Here is an 18,680-nt window from a genome sequence, read left to right on the forward strand (position 1 = left end):
CCGTATTCACAGAATACTCATTTTTAACTGTTATAAATCAGGAATCCATTTTTATAAATACATAAAAAGACAACTAGAATAATATATTCTAAAATATTAACAATAGCTATTATTAGTAGTAGGTTATGGGGTTTTGTTTTTGGTTTTGCTTGTTTATTTTCTAAAGTTTCTACAAAAGAATATGTATTACTTGAGAAACAAAATATTTCTAGCTATAAGGAAATGAGTCCACACTAAGATCAGGGTCTAGCAACTGTGATCTGGAGAAGCAGCTGAGTTGGGCGGGGTCTGGCTCTGGCTCCCTTGGTTGACTCCACCCAGGTTCTCTCTCCCGGCTTCTCTCCTGAAAAGTGGCTGTCAGCAAGGCCCACCATTGCCCCCTGCTGGCAGCAACTAGAAGCATAGCCTCCTAGGCGGACCACGCACCAAGCAGAATTCCCCGGAGGATGAATTTCTGGGTGATGGATGGATTGGGGTTGAGCTTTCAGGAGGAAGCCAGGTTCAAAGACCCTTAACGGCACAATGGGGCTGCTCACAGCAGTACTTAATAAATACTTGCTGAATGCGGGGATGAAATGTGGCCTCAGCAAGCCAGTCTAGAGGGGGGCTTCCGTAGACTGGGTTCCCAGGCTAGCCCCCATAAACATATCTATAACACATTTGGAATACCTTATCTGAATGGAACCCTGTAGCTTCTGACAACTGTATTCCAAACAAGGGGCAGGACAACTAGACACCAGCAGCTACCTGGTTTGGAAGCTGCAGGGAAATTACTAAATTGGGTCCTGGAGGATATTAAATGGCATTAAGTGCAGGTTTTGGAGTCAGTCAGGCCTGGCTTAAAATCACACCGTGGCCACTTAGAAACTGTATCCTTGGATAGGTAAGGGGCTTCATTTTTCCTCCAGTAAGAAAATGGGGTCATATCAAAGTATGAAATAGCCTCAGCATCATACTCAGTACACACTGTAATAGTTTTGTAGTTGTCGGGTTACAGCTACAGATTCTTCAGCTCTGATGGTGCTGTAACATTTCACACCTCTGTTGGTAGAATTCAGAACAGGGCTGCTGCCCTGACTCCCAGTCTATCAGGGCTCTTTTCAACCCACCCACTGTAAAAGAAGGGGGCTGGAAACACTGGCTGTGGTATCTATGCCCGACCCCTGGACCTGGGCCGGGCCAGAGGATGCCGGGAACAAGGCACAGGTGAGTGGGGACAGTGCAGATGGCCTCAACAGGGACTCCCCATCCATGGGGACCCAGAGGGACAATGGATTTGGAGTTGTCCAGCCTCCATGAGAAGCCATCTCCAGACCTCAAGCTCATCAGCCTTAGAAGCAGGGTAGCAGCAGAGCAGCCAGAAGACCCTAGAGAACCCCCTGCCCCCCTATTCACTCAACAACACATATATACTGAGTACCAACCATGTGTCACTTTGGATACATCAGTGAGCAAAACAAAGACCCCAGCCCTCGATGAACTTCCTTTCTAGGTCTCCCAGGACATTCCCTTTGACTTGGTCACATTTTATAGATAATAAACTGAGACCTTTAGCACTCAGGCCCCCTTCCCAGCAAGCTCCCAGACCAGCGCCCTCTGGGTCAATTCCACCTGGGCCCCTGATTTGCTGTGTGACTTTCAGAAGCCATTCACGCTCTCAGGGCCTCCGTTTTCCAACTGTAACATGAGGGGCCTGACCTGGGCAATCCATAGGTTCCTTCTAGCTCTGAGGGTCTAGGGCTCATGCTCTACTCTTCACACAGGAAATGTCAGTAGCATCAGCACCACCCTCCCAAGCCTCTCTCTGAAAGTTCTGGAAAAGTGTCCTAGTCTCACATCTAAGGGTGGAGAGGTGCAGAGGCCAAGAGTCTAAGTGAAGCCGGTCACACCAGCCATGTCCTGCCAGATGCCTTCCCCACTCCCAGACAGCCGGGGCCTGGCATGGACAGATGTCAGCTGGAGTCACTGGGCAGGGCATGGGGTGGGGTGTCTCACCTGGGCATCTTCCCGCGCCCGGTCCCGATCTTCTCCTCCCTCCTCACGGTTCCCCTGCAGCAGGACCAGTAAGAAAGTTCAGCCTCCAAACATCCACCCTCTCTGTCCCTCAGTAGCCACAGGACTTTGCTCAGCCACTCACCTCTCTGAACCCTCTCCCTCATGTGTAACATGGGGACAGTAAACCTGCCTTCGTAAGGCAGGCAGTCGTAAGCATTAACACAAACATTGGGAAGGCACTTAGCTCAATGCCTGACTCAGACACACTGGGCTTGCCATAACTGTGCATCAGGGGCTGGCGCCTGGGTTGCAAGAATTCAAGAGATGGTAACAGAAGCTCTTGGATGATGACACAGGGAAAGGTCACCTACGTGGCTTTGTCCTGTCAGCTGGGGGCCCAAAAAGCCAGGTTGAGGGCAATCAGGGAAGGCTGCCTGGAGAAGGGGGCACCAAGCCAGCTTTGAAAAGTGAACAATGGAGAAGGCATTGCACAAGTAGTAACTGCCTCAGTGGTAAGACTCTGAGGAGGCAGCGGGGGAAGACATCCTCTCCTCATCAGGAGTGGACTCCTAACTCCCTGCCCTTCCCTGCAGCAACCCTTCCCCCACTCCCAGGGCCCCAGAGGGCCAAGCTGGCCTGGGGCCGTGAATTCACACACCGTGGCCAGAGAGATGAGGATCCTCTTGAAATGGCCGGACGTGTCTGAGCTCAGAGCATCTTCCAGGGACTTGTGATAGTCTGAGACAGAGAAAGGAGGTGTGGGCACCTGCTGGCCAAGAAGGACATGGGATGGGGAAGGGGTCCTAGAAGGGCAGACTGAAGTCAGAGCACTGCTGGCGGGGTGGTGGAGATGAAGGAGTTTGTAGTTGGCTCTTGGGGGCATCCAGCTACCCTCCTGTTGATTCTGACAGTGATGTACCCATCGGTCCATCATCTCCCTCTGCTCCTGTTCCTGCTGAGGGCTCAGTGCCTCGCCTCTCTCCCATACAACGGCACCTCTGTCTTCACTCTCTTTCCTACTTTCGCTTCTGCATGGTAGTTGCTGAACCCAAAAGTACAGCTCTGATCATGTCACTTCCCTGCTCAAAGATTCTACCATTTTAAAGCTGCTCAGAAGAGAAAATGCTTAAAATGTTTTTGACTGACACGCAAGGTTCTTCAGGATAATATGGGATCATTTGTTAAAAATTTATTAAAAATTTCAAGACAGTAACAGCAAAGCATGTAACCAGGCACAGGGCCTTCTGAATGCGGGGCCCTGTGTGACTGCACAGGCCAAACGCCCATGAAGCCATCCTCTCTCTCCAGTGGCCTGGGTGCTCTCTCTCCCACTCCCAGTCAAACCCTCTTCTACCTCCAGGCCTCTGTCCTGCTGGGACTCCGTCTGGGGCACCCTTTTCCCAGACACAGGGCAGGGCACACCCAATGGGCTTATCAAAGCCTCGTGGCCTGAGAGGAGGGAGATGGGGCAGGGCTGTAGGGTGAGGCCAGGAGCTGGGGGACCTGCTCTTCCCCCCCCACTTCCCAGCGGCACTGGCCCCAGGCCTCCCGCACTCACCCTCCTTATAGGCCTCATTGATGGCCCGGATTTCAGCGTTGGTCCGAGTGGCCAGGATTTCGATGAGAGCCTTTTCATCTGTGCCGGCTCCCTAGAAGGTCAAGGCAAAGAGGATCTGAACCACAGCCCTGACCCCCGTGCAGAGGCCCGAGGGGCCCAGGTCAAAGAGATCCCTGCTCCAAGAAACCACGCAGGAGGTCAACGCTCAGATCAAGCCTTTCCTAATTTTCTTTTTACCCTCAGATGTGGCCCCCAGGCCAGACCTTGGCATGATCAAGGGACCACACTAGCTTGTAAAGATTTCCAGAACCTCCCACGAGAAGTGCTTTGGACCAAAAATTTTAAAAAGAAAAGAATATACAGGATATGGGGGTATGTGTATAAAAATGCTTATATGCATATATATATGAATATAAATAGTTATATCTAAGTACATAAAAAAGACAGAGGACATGCATCACAGTATAACAGTGATTGTGGTCTCCGGGTGGGTGAGGGATCACAGATGATTTTTATTTTCTTCTTTTTTGCTCTGTGTATGTTTTCCCAAGCTTTCATGGTGAACACATATTTGTCAGAAGAAAAAAAAAGTTCCGTGCTTTAAGGAAAACAACAAGCTACATTTGTTTACATTTGGATTTGACGAATGATACATGGACTGAGGCAGCTGAGGAACCCATTATTCTAAGGTCCCCACTTTGGGGAAGGGAAGGGAGGTAGACAAGACTGGTTGACTGATGGATTCAAATATCTGTTAAACACCCATTATGTGCCAGTCACTGTGCAAGCTGCTGGGGCAATGGCTATAAAAAAAGGTAAGACGTGTCTCTGTCCTGGGAGGTTACTGCCCAGTGGTCAACCGGTCTCTGGGTTCTCTGACCTGAAGGAAAGCTTCAACAGTCTCTTTATTAAAAGCTGGTGTGTGATGAGGACAGCCTTATCCTAAGTGTTCTGAGATCCATGGTCTAGCCCCATCCTTCTCCTAATTCCATGTTTTTAAGTCATTCATTTTTTTGTCCAGGAATTTTAAAAGGACAATAATCTCAATTTGCTTTGCCCAGGGAATGTCTGTTCTCCTCTTAATCCTTAAGGAGCCGAAAACTCTATAGTGGTTTCATGTGGTTGTCAAGTCACTCGAATCAGACAGACTTGATCCGAATTCCAGCTCTGCTACTTCCTAGTGCTATGACTTTAACCAAGTAACTTAAGCTCTGACCCTCAGCTTCCTCATCTGTAAAATGGGGACAAAAGAGAAGCCTTGCCTTGTGGGTTGATGAGACAGGGAACTGAGCTAAGACACTGAGCCCAGGATAGGTGTGGGAGGGGGTCTACCAAGGAGTTACACCCAACACACCTGGGCTTGGGAAGAGTGCCTGTGTCCCCCCCCCAGCACCCACAGAGACTGGACCCCACTCCCTTGGTGCCCACACCTTACCTCCATGGCTTTCTTCAACTGCTTGGCATCATAATGGGCTGGTGGCATCATGAGCCCCAGAATCAGCCTCGCCAGGTCTCCAGAGAGCTCAGACTTCAGGTCAGCCATCAAGTCCTGCAGAGGGCAGAGCCAAGGTCATGCCAACATCAGCACTTGCCCACATGTGACTTGGGACAGGGAGGAGACATGGAAGGAGGAGACGGGGGCTCCACATGGATGCAGGGATCGTGGGAGCCTGTGTCTGTCTTGGCTGATGTTGGGTTCACTGTTTTGAGGAAGCCAAAGAGGGTGGGGGACAAAAACCAAGCTGGAGGAAGACCTGCTTGTTCTCCTTGGAGGCGGGAGACAGGGAAGGAAAGGGGGCAGTGCCATTTCCATCCTGGGGAAACTGGTCAGCCAAAATTAGATGCCACTAACACAACTCATATCCCTGATCGAAGCTCTAAGTGGAGCCAGTCGCACACGTGTTGCTGACCACAAGGAACCTGGGGTGCAGTGGGAGGGAGAGGTGTGTGTGTAGGCAGCCCAAATCCAGTGCTGGAGACACTCCAAGAACACGTGGCCACAGGGGGTCCCACTGCCATGAAGACCCAGGTGCAGAGCTGGCTGTGACAGGCCGAGCTCCCTCCAAGGAGGAGCATGGAGGGGGGGCCCAGGGCCCAGGCTGAGGCCCTTACCCGGCCGAAGTGAGACTTGAAGGTCTGGCGGATCTGCTGCCGTTGGGCGTTGCTGCGGTGCGTGATGATGTCAATGATGGTGTCCTCATCAGTTCCTGAGTCCCCAAAGCCACAGTTCAGAGGAAGGCCTTGGCCCATCTCCCCCATCTCCCCCAGTGATGGGCCTCATCCACCTCTGTCAGGGTAGAGGTCAGGATAGGCAGTCTTATGCCCCCAAGTCCCTGCAGCAGCCTTGCTTCTGGCCCAAGCCACTAACTTCCCCTGGATTTCTTCTGCACTTCTTTCTGCTGTATCACTAGTTGAGGAAAAAAAGACCCCTGGGAGAGCAGAGAGCACTGGGTTGAGAGCCAGGGCTTCTGAGTTCTAGTCCCAGCTCTGGCAATGGCTATCCCCTTGGACAAGTCCCCTCCCCTTCTGTTTCACAAAGAGCTGGACGGGTTACTAAGGGATCCTTCCAACCTGACAACCTAAGTCCTTTTGGGGACCCTGTGTCCTTTCTCTGTAATGCCCTGAAAGCTGGACCCAAAGTCCCTCTAACCACAGCAGGTTGACTCTGGAAGGCATCAGGGTACCATTTCCTGCCCCTCAGATCAATGCCATCAACCTCAGACCTGGCACAGGACTCTGTCTTTATTTATTTATTTATTAAATTTTTAAGGACTCTATCTTTCAAGAACATTTTTACCCCTGTCATCTTACAGTCTTAGATATGCTTGGTAGATATTATTATTCCCATGAGACAAATGAAAATGAGGCCCAGAAGGTAAAAGACTTAGCCCAAGGTCCCCTGGGAGGTGCTGTTAGACAGGTGGGCGAGAAAGGGCAATGGAAGCCAAACCCAGATGCTCTGTCCCCGCTGGCCTTCCTGAGGACAGGCCACCCACCCACAGGTGGTTCTTCTCACCTAAGCCAAATGGAGGCCTGGATATGGGTAACCAGCAGGGGGTGTTCCCACGCCAGAACTGGCCTCTTGGGTTACAGGGTCTACGTCCCTTATTTTATGCATGGAGATACTGAGACCCCCAGGTGGGTTACAGGACTTGCCCAAAGTCACACAGTGAGTCAGCAGCATAGCCAGAGCAAAAACCCAGCCTTATCACCTAGTACTTTTTTCTATACCAGGGCCTGGGAGCACCTTGGTCTCTGGGAATGTTCCTTACAAACGCCCTCACTCCCCTCCTCCCTAGACCTAGGGAGCTGGAGGCTCCAGGGTGATGGAGACTCAAAGCAAATAAAGTGCTCGTCATCCTGCAGACCCCAGTCTGAGGCCTCAGCTCTTGCCCCTGCCAGGCCCATTGCCAGACCTGCCACCCCTGCTGCTCCAGAGGCCAACCTGGTCCCTTTCACGTGCCCCTTACCAAGTCCCTTCATGGCTTTCCGCAGGGCTTTGGCATCTGCGTCAGGGTTAAAGTCACCAGCTGGGTGCACAGTTCCTTTCATCTGCAAGAAGCAGAAAGTGACTCAGCAGGTGCCTGGAGGCCCCCCGGGGGCCAGGCCAAAAGAGGAGCATGCGAGGGAGGGGAGGCTTTCCCCATGAGCCCCAAACCAAGCAGCTTGGGGGGAAAGAGGCGGGGGTGAAGGCACAGCAGACAGACCCCTGCCCTAGAGCTGAGAGAGGGAGGAGAGCGACAAACCCAGGCCTGGGAGCAGGTCAAGTGTTGTCAGGGGAAGAGAGGCTGGGCTCCTGCCCCAGGAGTCAGCTCTGGCCCAGCTGCACTGGAACCCAGTCCATCGGAACCCTGCCCTGTTGCCAAGGTCTTCTTGCCTCTTAGAGAAATGCTCTCCCTGAAAAGGCAACTGAAATGTCCTGAAATACCAGAACAGAGTTGCCCAAATTTCAGTCACTCCTGAATGACCTTCACAATGTTTTCTATATTTGTGTACACCCCATGTTATTTCTTAATATTTTAACTTAATTCAGCTTCTGTTTTATTTAAATGCATTCATTTTGAAGTGCACTTAAATATTCCTAAAGGGCAAGGATTTTGGTCCATTTCGTTCTTTGATATACCCCCAGAGCCTGCAGCAGTGCCTGACACAGGGGTAAGCTCTCAAAAAAAATTTGCTCAGTGAATTAATGAATGAAAATGATTTTATATCACTATCATGAATAGAAAGTTGGTGTCACGTGCCATAAACTGATAATAACCCATGAAAATAAATGTCATAAAAACAAAACACAGGCTTCCCTGGTGGCGCAGTGGTTGAGAGTCCACCTGCCGATGCAGGGGACACGGGTTCGTGCCCTGGTCCGGGAGGATCCCACATGCCACGGAGCAGCTGGGCCCGTGAGCCATGGCCGCTGAGCCTGCGCGTCCGGAGCCTGTGCTCCACAACGGGAGAGGCCACAACAGTGAGAGGCCCAAGTACAGCAAAAAAAAAAAAAAAAAATTTTCAAATACCACCAAATTTAACAAGACACCGTTGCTTGCCAAAAGCTGTGAACCTGAAGTTGGCTCTCTCAGCTCTTTGTGAAAAGGGGAAATTAGCGACTATGGCAAAGATGTGGCACCAAACTGAGACTCCTTCTTTGACATTAACAATAAGGTTGATGAAAGTGAAGTGGAGCAGCTTTCTCACTATGTGGAGTCAGTGTTATTTAATGCCATGGAAGTCCCCCTCCCCAGAAGAAAAACTCAATTCATTTCTCATATGACTTAACATCATCTGCAATGACAGCTCTTGCCTTATAATTTGGGAAACGCTGTCCTATAACATCAGAGCACAAGAGCCCTTGGAGGGCAACCAGACTGCCATGTCTAACAGCCTCGTCTGAGAGATGGAGACAGAGAGAGGTGGGGACCCGCCAAAGGTAGCTAGCGAGTGAGTAATGGAGTCCTAGGTTCCAAATATTTTCGTAGGGGCCAAGTGCTACCAGTCCCTGGATGCATTTGCCCTGAGTACTTCTGTGAAACCTTTCCTTCTTGCCCTGTGTGGACCCTGGGTCTGAGGATGGTCAGGATGACCAAGAATCCCCCAGTGCACCCAGGGGTGCCCAGCTGTTCTCAGCTTTCATGCCTCCAAAACCCAACTGTCGGGCCCAGGATGGGATAGGCCCCGCTACTGAACCAACCAGGTCTCCATTTGGCAAGGTCTGTTAGTAGTTAGTTGGGCAGAACACCTCCCAGCATGTGAGAGGTGAACGCAGGAATCAGATGCCAACACCAGAGTGCCCACCCACCCATCCATCACTCCGCGGAGAACAGGAAGCTTCAAGACGCGAGACTCAACGTGTCGGGTTGGCCACCAGGGGGCAGCTGGGTGCCAACCAGAGCAGCAGGAAGGTGCGAGCAGAAAGTAGAAGCTGCGGTCAAGAGGTCAAGCAGGAGTGGGGGAGGGTCTGACCTCTACTCGGGCCACTGCACTAAGTTCCCACATCTGATAGGCCACCTGCGCTGCCTCCGGGAAGAACTTGCCGGCAGCACTGGAATGGAGGGTGTTAGGGAGAGGACAGGAGGGAAGGTCATCGTGGGCAACACACACGCATACGCATACACACACACACACACACACACACACACACTCACTCATGCACACACACTTCAAGTAAATCCATCTGGCTTTCCCTTCTCTGCAGCCTGGGCCTCACCCATTCACCACAGCCCTCCCTCCACTTCTGAGAACCTTCTACCCTCTCTTGAGACCACCCCCCACCACCATGCTGACTCTGAGCAGCAGCCTTCCTGGCGCCAGGCCCCACGCAGGAGATGATTTCTCTAGTCCCTCAACCTCCCCTTTCCTCTTTATAATTTGAGTGACTTCTATCCAAGTCTCCCCTCTCAGACATGTCCATGACCAGCTTAGGACCACGCCATCTCTACCTCTCCTTCTGCCAAGCACCCCGGTTTATTAGTTGCCAGGTAAGTATCTGCTGAACTGAATCAGCCCCTAAGGCACTTAACAAAGGTAAACAGGAGGCTCTCGTATTCCCTACTTAACTGGATCATTGTAAGCCCCAGAGAAGGGAAATCAGAGTACCTATAGTTCCTTTCCTAGCACCCAAATCTGGTCAAGTCATGCCCCAATTTAACGCCTCCAATGGCTGGCTCTCTGCTACCCTTAGGTGAGGTTCATGTGCCAGGAAGAGGCCCCAGACCCTGCCCATCTCAGCCTCATCTCTCCCCAGCATGCTACAAAAGTGCGACCTCAGTTACATAAATGAACCAGGCTGTGCCTTCTCCTCTCTAGGCCCTCTCTCCACCCCAAACACTCTCCCTCCAGGCCCTGTCTTCACCTCTTCACCTTCCTCCTTGCATCTCAGCCTCATTATCTCCAGGAGCCTCCCCGCCCTGTCTGGCATAGTGCACCCTCTGAGGGCTCTCAGAGGCTCATATACTTCCCCATCATGTACGTACACCCTGGTCTGTGTGCTTTTCTAGTCCGGAGGCATCATCACTGTGCTTCCCCTCAATGCCTGCACATGGAGAGTACTTAATACAGAGATGCTGAATAAACAAGTAGTCAGAGCAGGCATCTGTATTTTTTCCATTTAACAGATGATGAAACCGAGAAGCACCTGTGAAGAAGGTAGCAGGGACCAGACCCTCATATTCTGATTCCTGGTCCACACCCCCAGACTGATGTCCAAGTTCACAGGAGTAGATGTCTCCATGTATGGGAGACCACACTCATGTGCACAAACATGGACACGCAGACTTTCACCTGTGTGGTGCTCTGACCTTCGGGGTAACCCCAAGCCCATCCAATCCATCATCCATCCATCCATGCATCCATCCATCCACCCATCCATCCAGATGAGGCCAAGAGAATCCTGACCAACCAAGCCTGAAGCCACGCCCTCCAGCCCTCGGCCAGGAGGTCACTTACTCATCATCTCCCCCACACAGCTTCAGCAGAGTCTTCTTGTACTCGCCAGAGGTGTCATTCTGGGGAGAAAGACAGAGAAAGGTTACCTCTCACTCAGCCCTGGGATCCTCTCAGACAAGGAGGGGAGGTTCTCCCCCGAACAGGGGGAGGCTGACCACGTATTCACAGCAGCCCTGACTCTCCTCCTGTCTGGAGGTGGCTGAGACCAAAAAGTGGTGTACTGGTAAGTATTAACAACTGGCTCTCTGGGAAAAAAAGAAAAAAAAGCCCTGATTTGTAGCATTTGCCAATTTCCATTGTGTAAATACCTCCAATGGACAATTCCAAGCTACCGATATGCCTTTAGTGAACGTGGAATTAAGAAGAGACGCCTTCCCCAGACAGCTGCCCTCAGCACACCCCTGCCACCAGATAATCCCCAGCCGCGCTCTCCCACATGAAACAGTCCATAAAATAGGGCTCCCTGAGCAAAAACATTGGGAGTGCCAAAACCAAACAAACAAATGTACATTTGATAGACACGGCATATTCTACATCCCTCTTGGAGCCTCATAATGGACATACTATAGTGAAGGCTGTGAGAAGTTCTGAGGTAAAGAAGCTGACTTATCTTTGCTTATTCTACTTTTTCCCAAACGTTTTCCATGGGACATTTTTGCACACAATGCTTATACAATTTCTATTTAGAAATACACTTTGGGGGGCTTCCCTGGTGGCACAGTGGTTGAGAATCCACCTGTCAATGCAGAGGACACGGGTTCGATCCCTGGTCCGGGAAGACCCCACATACCGTGGAGCAACTGAGCCCATGCGCCACAACTACTGAGCCTGCGCTCTAGGGCCCGTGAGCCACAACCACTGAAGCCCGCATGCCTAGAGCCCGTGCTCTGCAACAAGAGAAGCCACCACAATGAGAAGCCCAAGCACTGCAACGAAGAGGAGGCCCCGCTCACTGCAACTAGAGAAAGCCTGCGTGCAGTAACAAAGACCCAATGCAGCCAAAAATCAATAAATAAATTTATAAAGAAAAAAAAAGAAGCACACTTTGGGGAGCACAGCTTGAACTCAGAAAGCTTTATCCCACTCACCCGAAACAAGGAGAACCCAACCAGCTCTGCATCCGTCTCTTGTCTCCAGTCTCATGGGCTGGACAGCCCAAAGTCATCGCCTGGCCCAGGGCCAACAGGTCCCCAATAAACCCTCCTTTGTGTTCTTCAGTGCCTCCTGCTGCCTTCAGGAGGCTGACCTCTCACTGCCCTAGGGATGGAGTCCTCAACCTGGATTCAACTTCATGCTCTTCATGGCCCCGCCCTGCCTTCCTTTAAAGAGGTGCCTCATGTCTTACAAGCACCCTGGACACTTGCTCCTCTGTTGAGCTGCCTTAAATTCCCTGAAGGTGCCACAGGCTGAGGCTCCTGGAATCCCCATGAGATGCACAGCTTTCCAGGACAGTGCCTTTTCCCTTGGGAGAGTTCCCCAGCCCTCTCTGTACCCCCGTGAACGCCTCACCTTGATCATGCTGTACAGGGACTTTTCATATTTCGTCCGGAATATCTCCCGGATGTCGAGCATGTCCAGCTCACTGCGGGAGACCATGATGCGGATCAGGGTGTTGTCCCGAGTCCCCAGCCCCTGCAAGACAAGCGGGTTTGGAGGACGGGGAGTTGAGAGGGGGCTGGAGTGCTGACAGCCCCCAGCTCAACTGAAAATACAACTTTTTGAGATAAAATGTTAAAATTAAGAATGAAAGAAGCAAATTGCCAATCCCCCCAAAGCTCTCTGTGTGTCCCTCCTGCTTTTATCTCCTTCCTCCCCCCACCTCATGTCATTCCCATCCTCGATACCCTCATAATTTTACCTAACTTTGTAACTCTAAGCAATACGTGGTTTAGGTTTGCACTTTTTTTTTTTTTTTTTCCCAGTACACGGGCCTCTCACTGCTGTGGCCTCTCCCGTTGCGGAGCACAGGCTCCGGACGTGCAGGCTCAGCGGCCATGGCTTACGGGCCCAGCCGCTCTGTGGCATGTGGGATCTTCCCAGACCAGGGCACGAACCTGTGTCCCCTGCATCGGCAGGCGGACTCTCAACCACTGCGCCACCAGGGAAGCCCTAGGTTTGCACATTTTGGAACTCTGTAAATACACCACTATGCATTTATTTGTCCATGCTGCTCCTGATGGACACTGGGTTGTTTCTATTTCTTTCATAATATGGACAACACTGCTATGAACGTTCTTATGAACACATCATACAGGCAAACGTCTCTGCGGGGCCCAGCTGTCCAGCTCACTCTGGCGCTGGAAGACAGAGGATGGGCTACAGGCCACTTGTCCTTGTGGGATGGCCATGCAGGGACTTTGGGCCTATGGCCTCTGGCAACAAATGATTCATTCAGCCTGGTGCACTATGGAAATATCACCACTTTCTGTGTGTCATGTGTGTAAAGTCCTGGGAAGCACTATCCTCAGTACCCGGGTCTCAGGGATGAACATCACGAATCTTGGCAGAAAACGCTGAACAGTTTTTCACTTATTTACGTACATTGTATATAAACATCTTGTTTAATAGTATTTAAAAAGCATGGGCTTCCAATTGGGATTGACATATACACACTACTATGTATAAAATAGATAACTAATAAGGACCTACTGTATAGCACAGGGAACTCTACTCAGTACTCTGTAATGGCCTATATGGGAAAAGGATCTAAAAAAGAGCAGATGTATGTATAACTGATTCACTTTGCTGTACACCTGAAACTAACACAACATTATAAATCAACTATACTCCAATAAAAAATTAAAAAAAGCATGGGCTTCCAACCTAGCTGGCTAGCTGGATCGGGTGCAGGCTGTCACTGCACCCTCTGATCAATCATGAGGACAGGGCAGGTATCGGGTGGACAGGTGTGTGACCAGGCAGCACTCCAGGCTCTGGAGCTCACCTGGGACAAAGTGCCAGCACGCTGTCCTGTGGTCAATGCCTTGAACACTCTCTTTGGCCAGTGGACCCCAAGGATTTGCCAGACTCCCAATAGTCCTGTGGAGGCGTGCAGAGTCCCCATCCCCCTACCTCATTCACATCAACCCCACCACGCACCTTCATGGCCTTGAAGAGCCTTTCAGAAAAATACTCTGGGGTGCTCCGGATGCACTTCACTGGGAAGAGGGAGGAAGAGGTAGTTATTCTGGCTGCCTCGGAAGGACGAAGGGGTGGCCCGAGCCCTTTTTTGTTTCCGTTCCTTGGGGGGTCACCAAGTTCAAGCCTGGGAAGAACCTGGTTCCTGATAAGCCGCAGTCCTAGAGCACCCCAGACCCACTTTTATCACAAATCCAGGGGACAGAGAAATCAGAAAATGGGCCTGTTGTAATGTGGGGAGTGCACTGCAAGGACCCCCTTCCACTTTCTAGTCCTTCGGGGTTTCATAGGGAACTGGGTCAGGTGGGGAAGCATCTGGGATGGGGCTGGGAAAGGTAGTTCCTCAACAGAAAGGTACCAGCTGAACCTCTGGATCTTGCTGGCAGAGTGGGCTAGAACCTGACTACTTTAAATAGGGTTGGTGGGGGATAGCTCTGGGCAAGATGAGGGCTGGGCCGTAGTTCTCCCCCAAGAAACACATACACACAACCTACCCCAGGCTCAGACATACTGACTCTTGAAATGTCTGGCTTGCAAACAGACAACCTGGTTTTCTCCTTCCCACCTCCATACCATACAATTCCCCTGTTCCTGGGTCAGAATCCCTGAATCCCTCAAAGGCCCCGGGAATGCAATGTCAGGACGTACCCACAGAAAGCATCAGCTTCTCAAAGTCCCCGGACAGCTCCCCTCGGATGCTGGCTTCGATCGGCTTCCCCGTGGTCTTCAGATACTCATCAAACACTGAGTCCGACAGAGAGAAAGGGGTGTCAAGAGTACCCCCATAACACTGGAAGGAATGGGGACTTCAGAAGGGGAGGCATAGCGGCCAGGACCAGAGTGCCACCATGAAGGTAGGGCTGGCACCTAGGAAGGGGTCAGGGAGGTCGTGCACATCACCAGTCACCATGCAGCCTCGCTGCGTCTGCTGTGAGGGACCGTGTACACCTCCTGCTCCAACAGGAAGACGGGACTGGTACTGAGATGGAGGGGCTGAACATCCCGTTAAGGCCTCTCACGAGGGCCTATACAAACCACCGTCTAATAAAATCAAGACTAGTGTTTGGGTTGTGCATGAGGCAGCTATCGTGCTCCCTTAGCAGAAAAGGAAAAGAGAAAGGAAATCTTGGCATAACTCGATGGGGGCAGCTGTAGGTCTTCTCTGGAGCTTACCCAACCGAAGGTGCTGCTTGCTGCGATTTCCCAAAATGTAAATGAACTGGGCTTCATCTGTTCCCCATTTCAGTTCCCCTGCCTCGTACAGGTCCTGAAGGGGAAGAGGTGGGACTTAACTAAAAGAGGAAACCGCAGGAGACAGAACTCACCAGCCAAGCCACTCAGAACTGCTGCCAGATCCCTGAACATGCCAGTAATTGGTAGCCTCAGGACATCTGCATACACCTGTACAGCTGTCTCCCTTTCTTGCTGGGAAACTCCTACTCAAACTTCAGGGCCCAGATTAAATGTCCCATTTGTTCTCAAAGCACTTGCTGATGTCCCTAGGCAGAGTTCTTTTCCCTTCCCTCTCTTCTAGGCTTCCTGTTTCTTTATAGCTTTGATCCAGTGTATATTGTAATATTTATATGCCTTGCTTCCCACTATGACACGGGCTCCTCAAGAACAGGAATTATGTCTTACATTCTCTGTATCTACTGCTGCAGTGTTACTGGCACATAGTGGGGGCTCAAAACACCTGGAATGTATGGTATATCCACAGGGAGGGTGTTTGTGTGATTAATATATGCCTGTCTCCCCAGTACTTTCTGACTTTGTTCATTTAGGATTCCCCAGTGCTTGGCAGAATGCCTGGCACACAGTAAGTGTTCAATAAATATTAATTAACTGAATGAATAAATGAACAAATGATGAAAAGCTCCAAAATACATCTCACCAACTTTACGTACTGTGTACCTTTGAAAGCTAACTTAAGTCCTTTCTTCAACAAAGCGCTGTATAAATGATGGCTGTGAGTCAGTTATTTCTAGTATCTGATGCAAATTACTTTGCCTCCAGCCCTTCCCTGGATGCCCAACCTCTCCCCTCTCTCAGGGCTGCCTCGCTGTGCCCGGGGACCTCCACTGGTGCTGATTTACCTGGACGTCCTGCTGTACCAGGTCCTCGCTCACTACATCATCCTCCTCCCTGGTTCCCTGGGCAGAAAGACAAGGAGCACGTGGTTCAAATACCAGAGCCAGGACAAAGCCTGGATGCCAGTGGTGGAGACAGGAAGGACTGGGAAAACCATGGTGGCCCAGAGTATCCAGGAGAAGAGACTGACAGCAGCCACTGGATCAAGACCACAGCACCTGGGAATTCCCTGGTGGTCCAGTGGTTATGATCCGAGCTCTCGCTGCTGAGGGCCTGGGTTCAATCCCTGGTCGAGGAACTAAAATCCCACACACCGTGCAGTGCAGCCAAAAAAAAAGAAAAAAAAAAGACCACAGCATCTATTTTGCAGCAAATCATAGGGCCCCTCCCACTGGCTTCTCCCTCATCCTTGGAGCTTGGACCAAACAGGGGAGTCCTGAGAATACCCAAAGTCTTCCTAGGTGCCTCCACCCCAGAGGAAGCCTTGTACTCAGAATACCTCTGAGGACAGGACTCCTGCCACAAGTCCTGGCATGGCCCACGAGGCCATCCAACATCACAGGGGTCAAAAGTCTGCATATTTGCATTCTGTTAGGGGCTCCCATATCTTAACCCAAGGAATTCACCAATGAGGATTTGAGACTGGGGGCCTGAGATCTGAGCTCACAAGCTGTGAAGGCACCAAATCCTATTTGTGTTCCTGTCACTCCACCCACGCCCTATGCCCCATCAGACGGAGGGGGATACTCATAGGGGCCAGGGGCCAGCCATACTGGGCTCCTAGTTATGTGGGCAGAGGTCAAGCCTATGCTTATCTCCTGTTCCCCCTGAACTGTGCATTTCAGGATCTCAAACCCCCTGGTTCTCTTTGGGAGTGAGCCTAAGGCGACAGAGCCAGTACGCTTACAATCCATGCTATGTAACCGCCTGCTAGATGTTAGATATTGAGGAGGCCACATCCTTGACTCCAAGATACAGGCTGGCACGCTCCTGTCCGGAACATGCACTTTGAAAATGGGGGCAAAAGGCCACGCTTTCCCACTCTTGAAGATCATCTCCTGATAATTCCGCAGCTGCTTAATACAGAATGAGGATAGTTATGGTAATAAGAGGAAGAGAACTGGGAGCAGCTGCTGTAAAATGGGGGGAGGGAGGGCAATGAAAGAAACAAAGAGGTGGCTTTATATATAAACCTTCCTAGAAGTTTGGTCCTTGGAGCTAGACTTGAGATACCTCAATGCCTGTTCCCAAGGGGCTGGGCAGGGAGAGGAGAAGCAGAAGGGTGGGATGTGTACTCCAGCCACTGAAGTCGTGCGGAATGCAGGCCTGCTGTTGCCAGAGCTTTCGATTATTCAAAAGAATCTAGAAATCTGATTTTGGACCAAAATCTCCCTAGTTTTAAATGTTAGCAACTAACTCAAAGTGTTTTTTTAAAAAAAAAGTATGTGGGGGGAAATGAACAAAGGAAGAAACCCAACTTGGGCAGGCAGAACTCAGCCATGGACACCAGTGTGCAGCACCTTTATGCTCTTTTTTATGTCATCCGTGGGTGGGAGGGAGTAGCAGGGCTTGGCTATGGGGGAGTGCCACGCAGGCAGCTCCAGAGATGCTATGCCCCTGCTGGCGCCCCTGCTGGTGAGCTCAGGTAGGTGCAGTGGCTGGGGAAGCCATGGCAGGAGCGAGGCTGGAGAGGAGGCGGAAGGGGTATGTGTGGAGAGAGGAAGGAGGACACAGGAGCACAAGAGAGACAGGGTATGTGAAAAGAAATGCAGGTCACCTGCCTGTGCAAGCCACGGGGGACAGAATAGACCCTGGATGCTCAGATTCCACACCCAGGTGAGCCAGAGAGAAACCATCTCAAGTTTGAGGATAAGATGGGCAGAGGTGGGGGGGAGGCCACAAAACACCAAGGAGGACTTTACATGTGAAGAACCACCAAGGAGGCCCTCATGGGCCACCCTGTTTGGGAAAACAGGGAGAAGGTGCTCACAGCCCCCTGCACCCTGGCAGAGAGCTCGGGGAGGACCCCAAGGTGGACCAACCTGCAGCAGGACCACAAGCATCTTCTGGAAGTGACCAGAGGTGTCCCCAATGATGTCAGCCTCCAGGTCTCGCTCGTAGGCTGCGGGGAAGGAACACAAGCTCTAGTCCCATCCCCAGGACACCCCAGGAGACCAGGATAAAAGTCCCTGCTGCCCCTAAAATGATCAGGTATTTGTTACAAATTCCCAAACCTAGTCCCAAACCCAGACAGCCATGGCAAGACCCAGGGTGTATTTTCACAGTTCTCTGTACTGACCCATGATGTGATGACATGGAATCTGCCCAAGTGTCTCTATCCCCACCTGTGCTGTCCTACCCCAGACACCATTGTCGCTCACCTGGAGAGTGGCTACAGCCTTCTGACTGTTCTCTCTGCTTCTCCAATCCACAGCAACATGGGTGACTGTCTTAAAGCCCACATTCATCATGGGTGCCTCTGTTTCCCACTGGGCTTGGAATAAACATTGTCTCTCTCTCTTGGCCTACATGGCCCTGTGTAATCCTGTCCTGCCCTCTACTGCTCTAGCCTCGCACTGGATACCAGGCTTATTCTGCTCGAGGGCCTTTGGTCTTGCCATCCCCTCTCCTGGGTCTTCTTCCCCACTCTGTGTACAACTGGATCCTTCTCATTTCCTCCCAAGACAGGCTTCCCTGACCACCTGTCTGAAGCACGTCCTCCCCAGTTAAAGTCAGATGCCTGTTCTCTGTTTGTTTCTTTCATAACACTTCACCACCACAAGTCATCATCATGTTTATTTGTTTACCTGTTTATGATCTGTATCCCTCATTACCTCGTTAATCTATAAGTTCTCAGGCAGGAACTATATGGATGCCCACCGCCATATCCTGAGAACCTCCTAGCACACTGCCCAGCACAGAGCAGGTACTTATTGGATGGATGGACAGAACAGAGGGAAGG

The 18,680-nt window shown here is 51.2% G+C and overlaps 1 protein-coding gene across 2 annotated transcripts in view; it reads right to left on the minus strand.

The window, feature by feature from the left end:
• The window catches only part of ANXA6 (annexin A6), a 54,081-nt gene that overhangs the window by 16,815 nt on the left and 18,586 nt on the right, over window positions 1-18,680 (minus strand). For both annotated transcript variants that reach the window (XM_081231624.1, XM_081231623.1), the window contains exons 7-20: window positions 17,761-17,840; window positions 15,724-15,780; window positions 14,804-14,897; window positions 14,279-14,374; window positions 13,592-13,650; window positions 12,002-12,124; window positions 10,493-10,551; window positions 9,011-9,089; window positions 7,024-7,105; window positions 5,666-5,760; window positions 4,989-5,102; window positions 3,554-3,644; window positions 2,654-2,733; window positions 1,996-2,049 (exon numbers count right to left, since the gene is read on the minus strand). In XM_081231624.1, the coding sequence (XP_081087750.1) occupies window positions 1,996-2,049; window positions 2,654-2,733; window positions 3,554-3,644; window positions 4,989-5,102; window positions 5,666-5,760; window positions 7,024-7,105; window positions 9,011-9,089; window positions 10,493-10,551; window positions 12,002-12,124; window positions 13,592-13,650; window positions 14,279-14,374; window positions 14,804-14,897; window positions 15,724-15,780; window positions 17,761-17,840 (1,163 nt within the window). The remainder of the gene's footprint in view (window positions 1-1,995; window positions 2,050-2,653; window positions 2,734-3,553; window positions 3,645-4,988; window positions 5,103-5,665; window positions 5,761-7,023; window positions 7,106-9,010; window positions 9,090-10,492; window positions 10,552-12,001; window positions 12,125-13,591; window positions 13,651-14,278; window positions 14,375-14,803; window positions 14,898-15,723; window positions 15,781-17,760; window positions 17,841-18,680) is intronic.

Source organism: Mesoplodon bidens (genome assembly GCF_964165515.1).
Source record: "Mesoplodon bidens genome assembly, chromosome: 4".
Taxonomy (NCBI): domain Eukaryota; kingdom Metazoa; phylum Chordata; class Mammalia; order Artiodactyla; family Ziphiidae; genus Mesoplodon; species Mesoplodon bidens.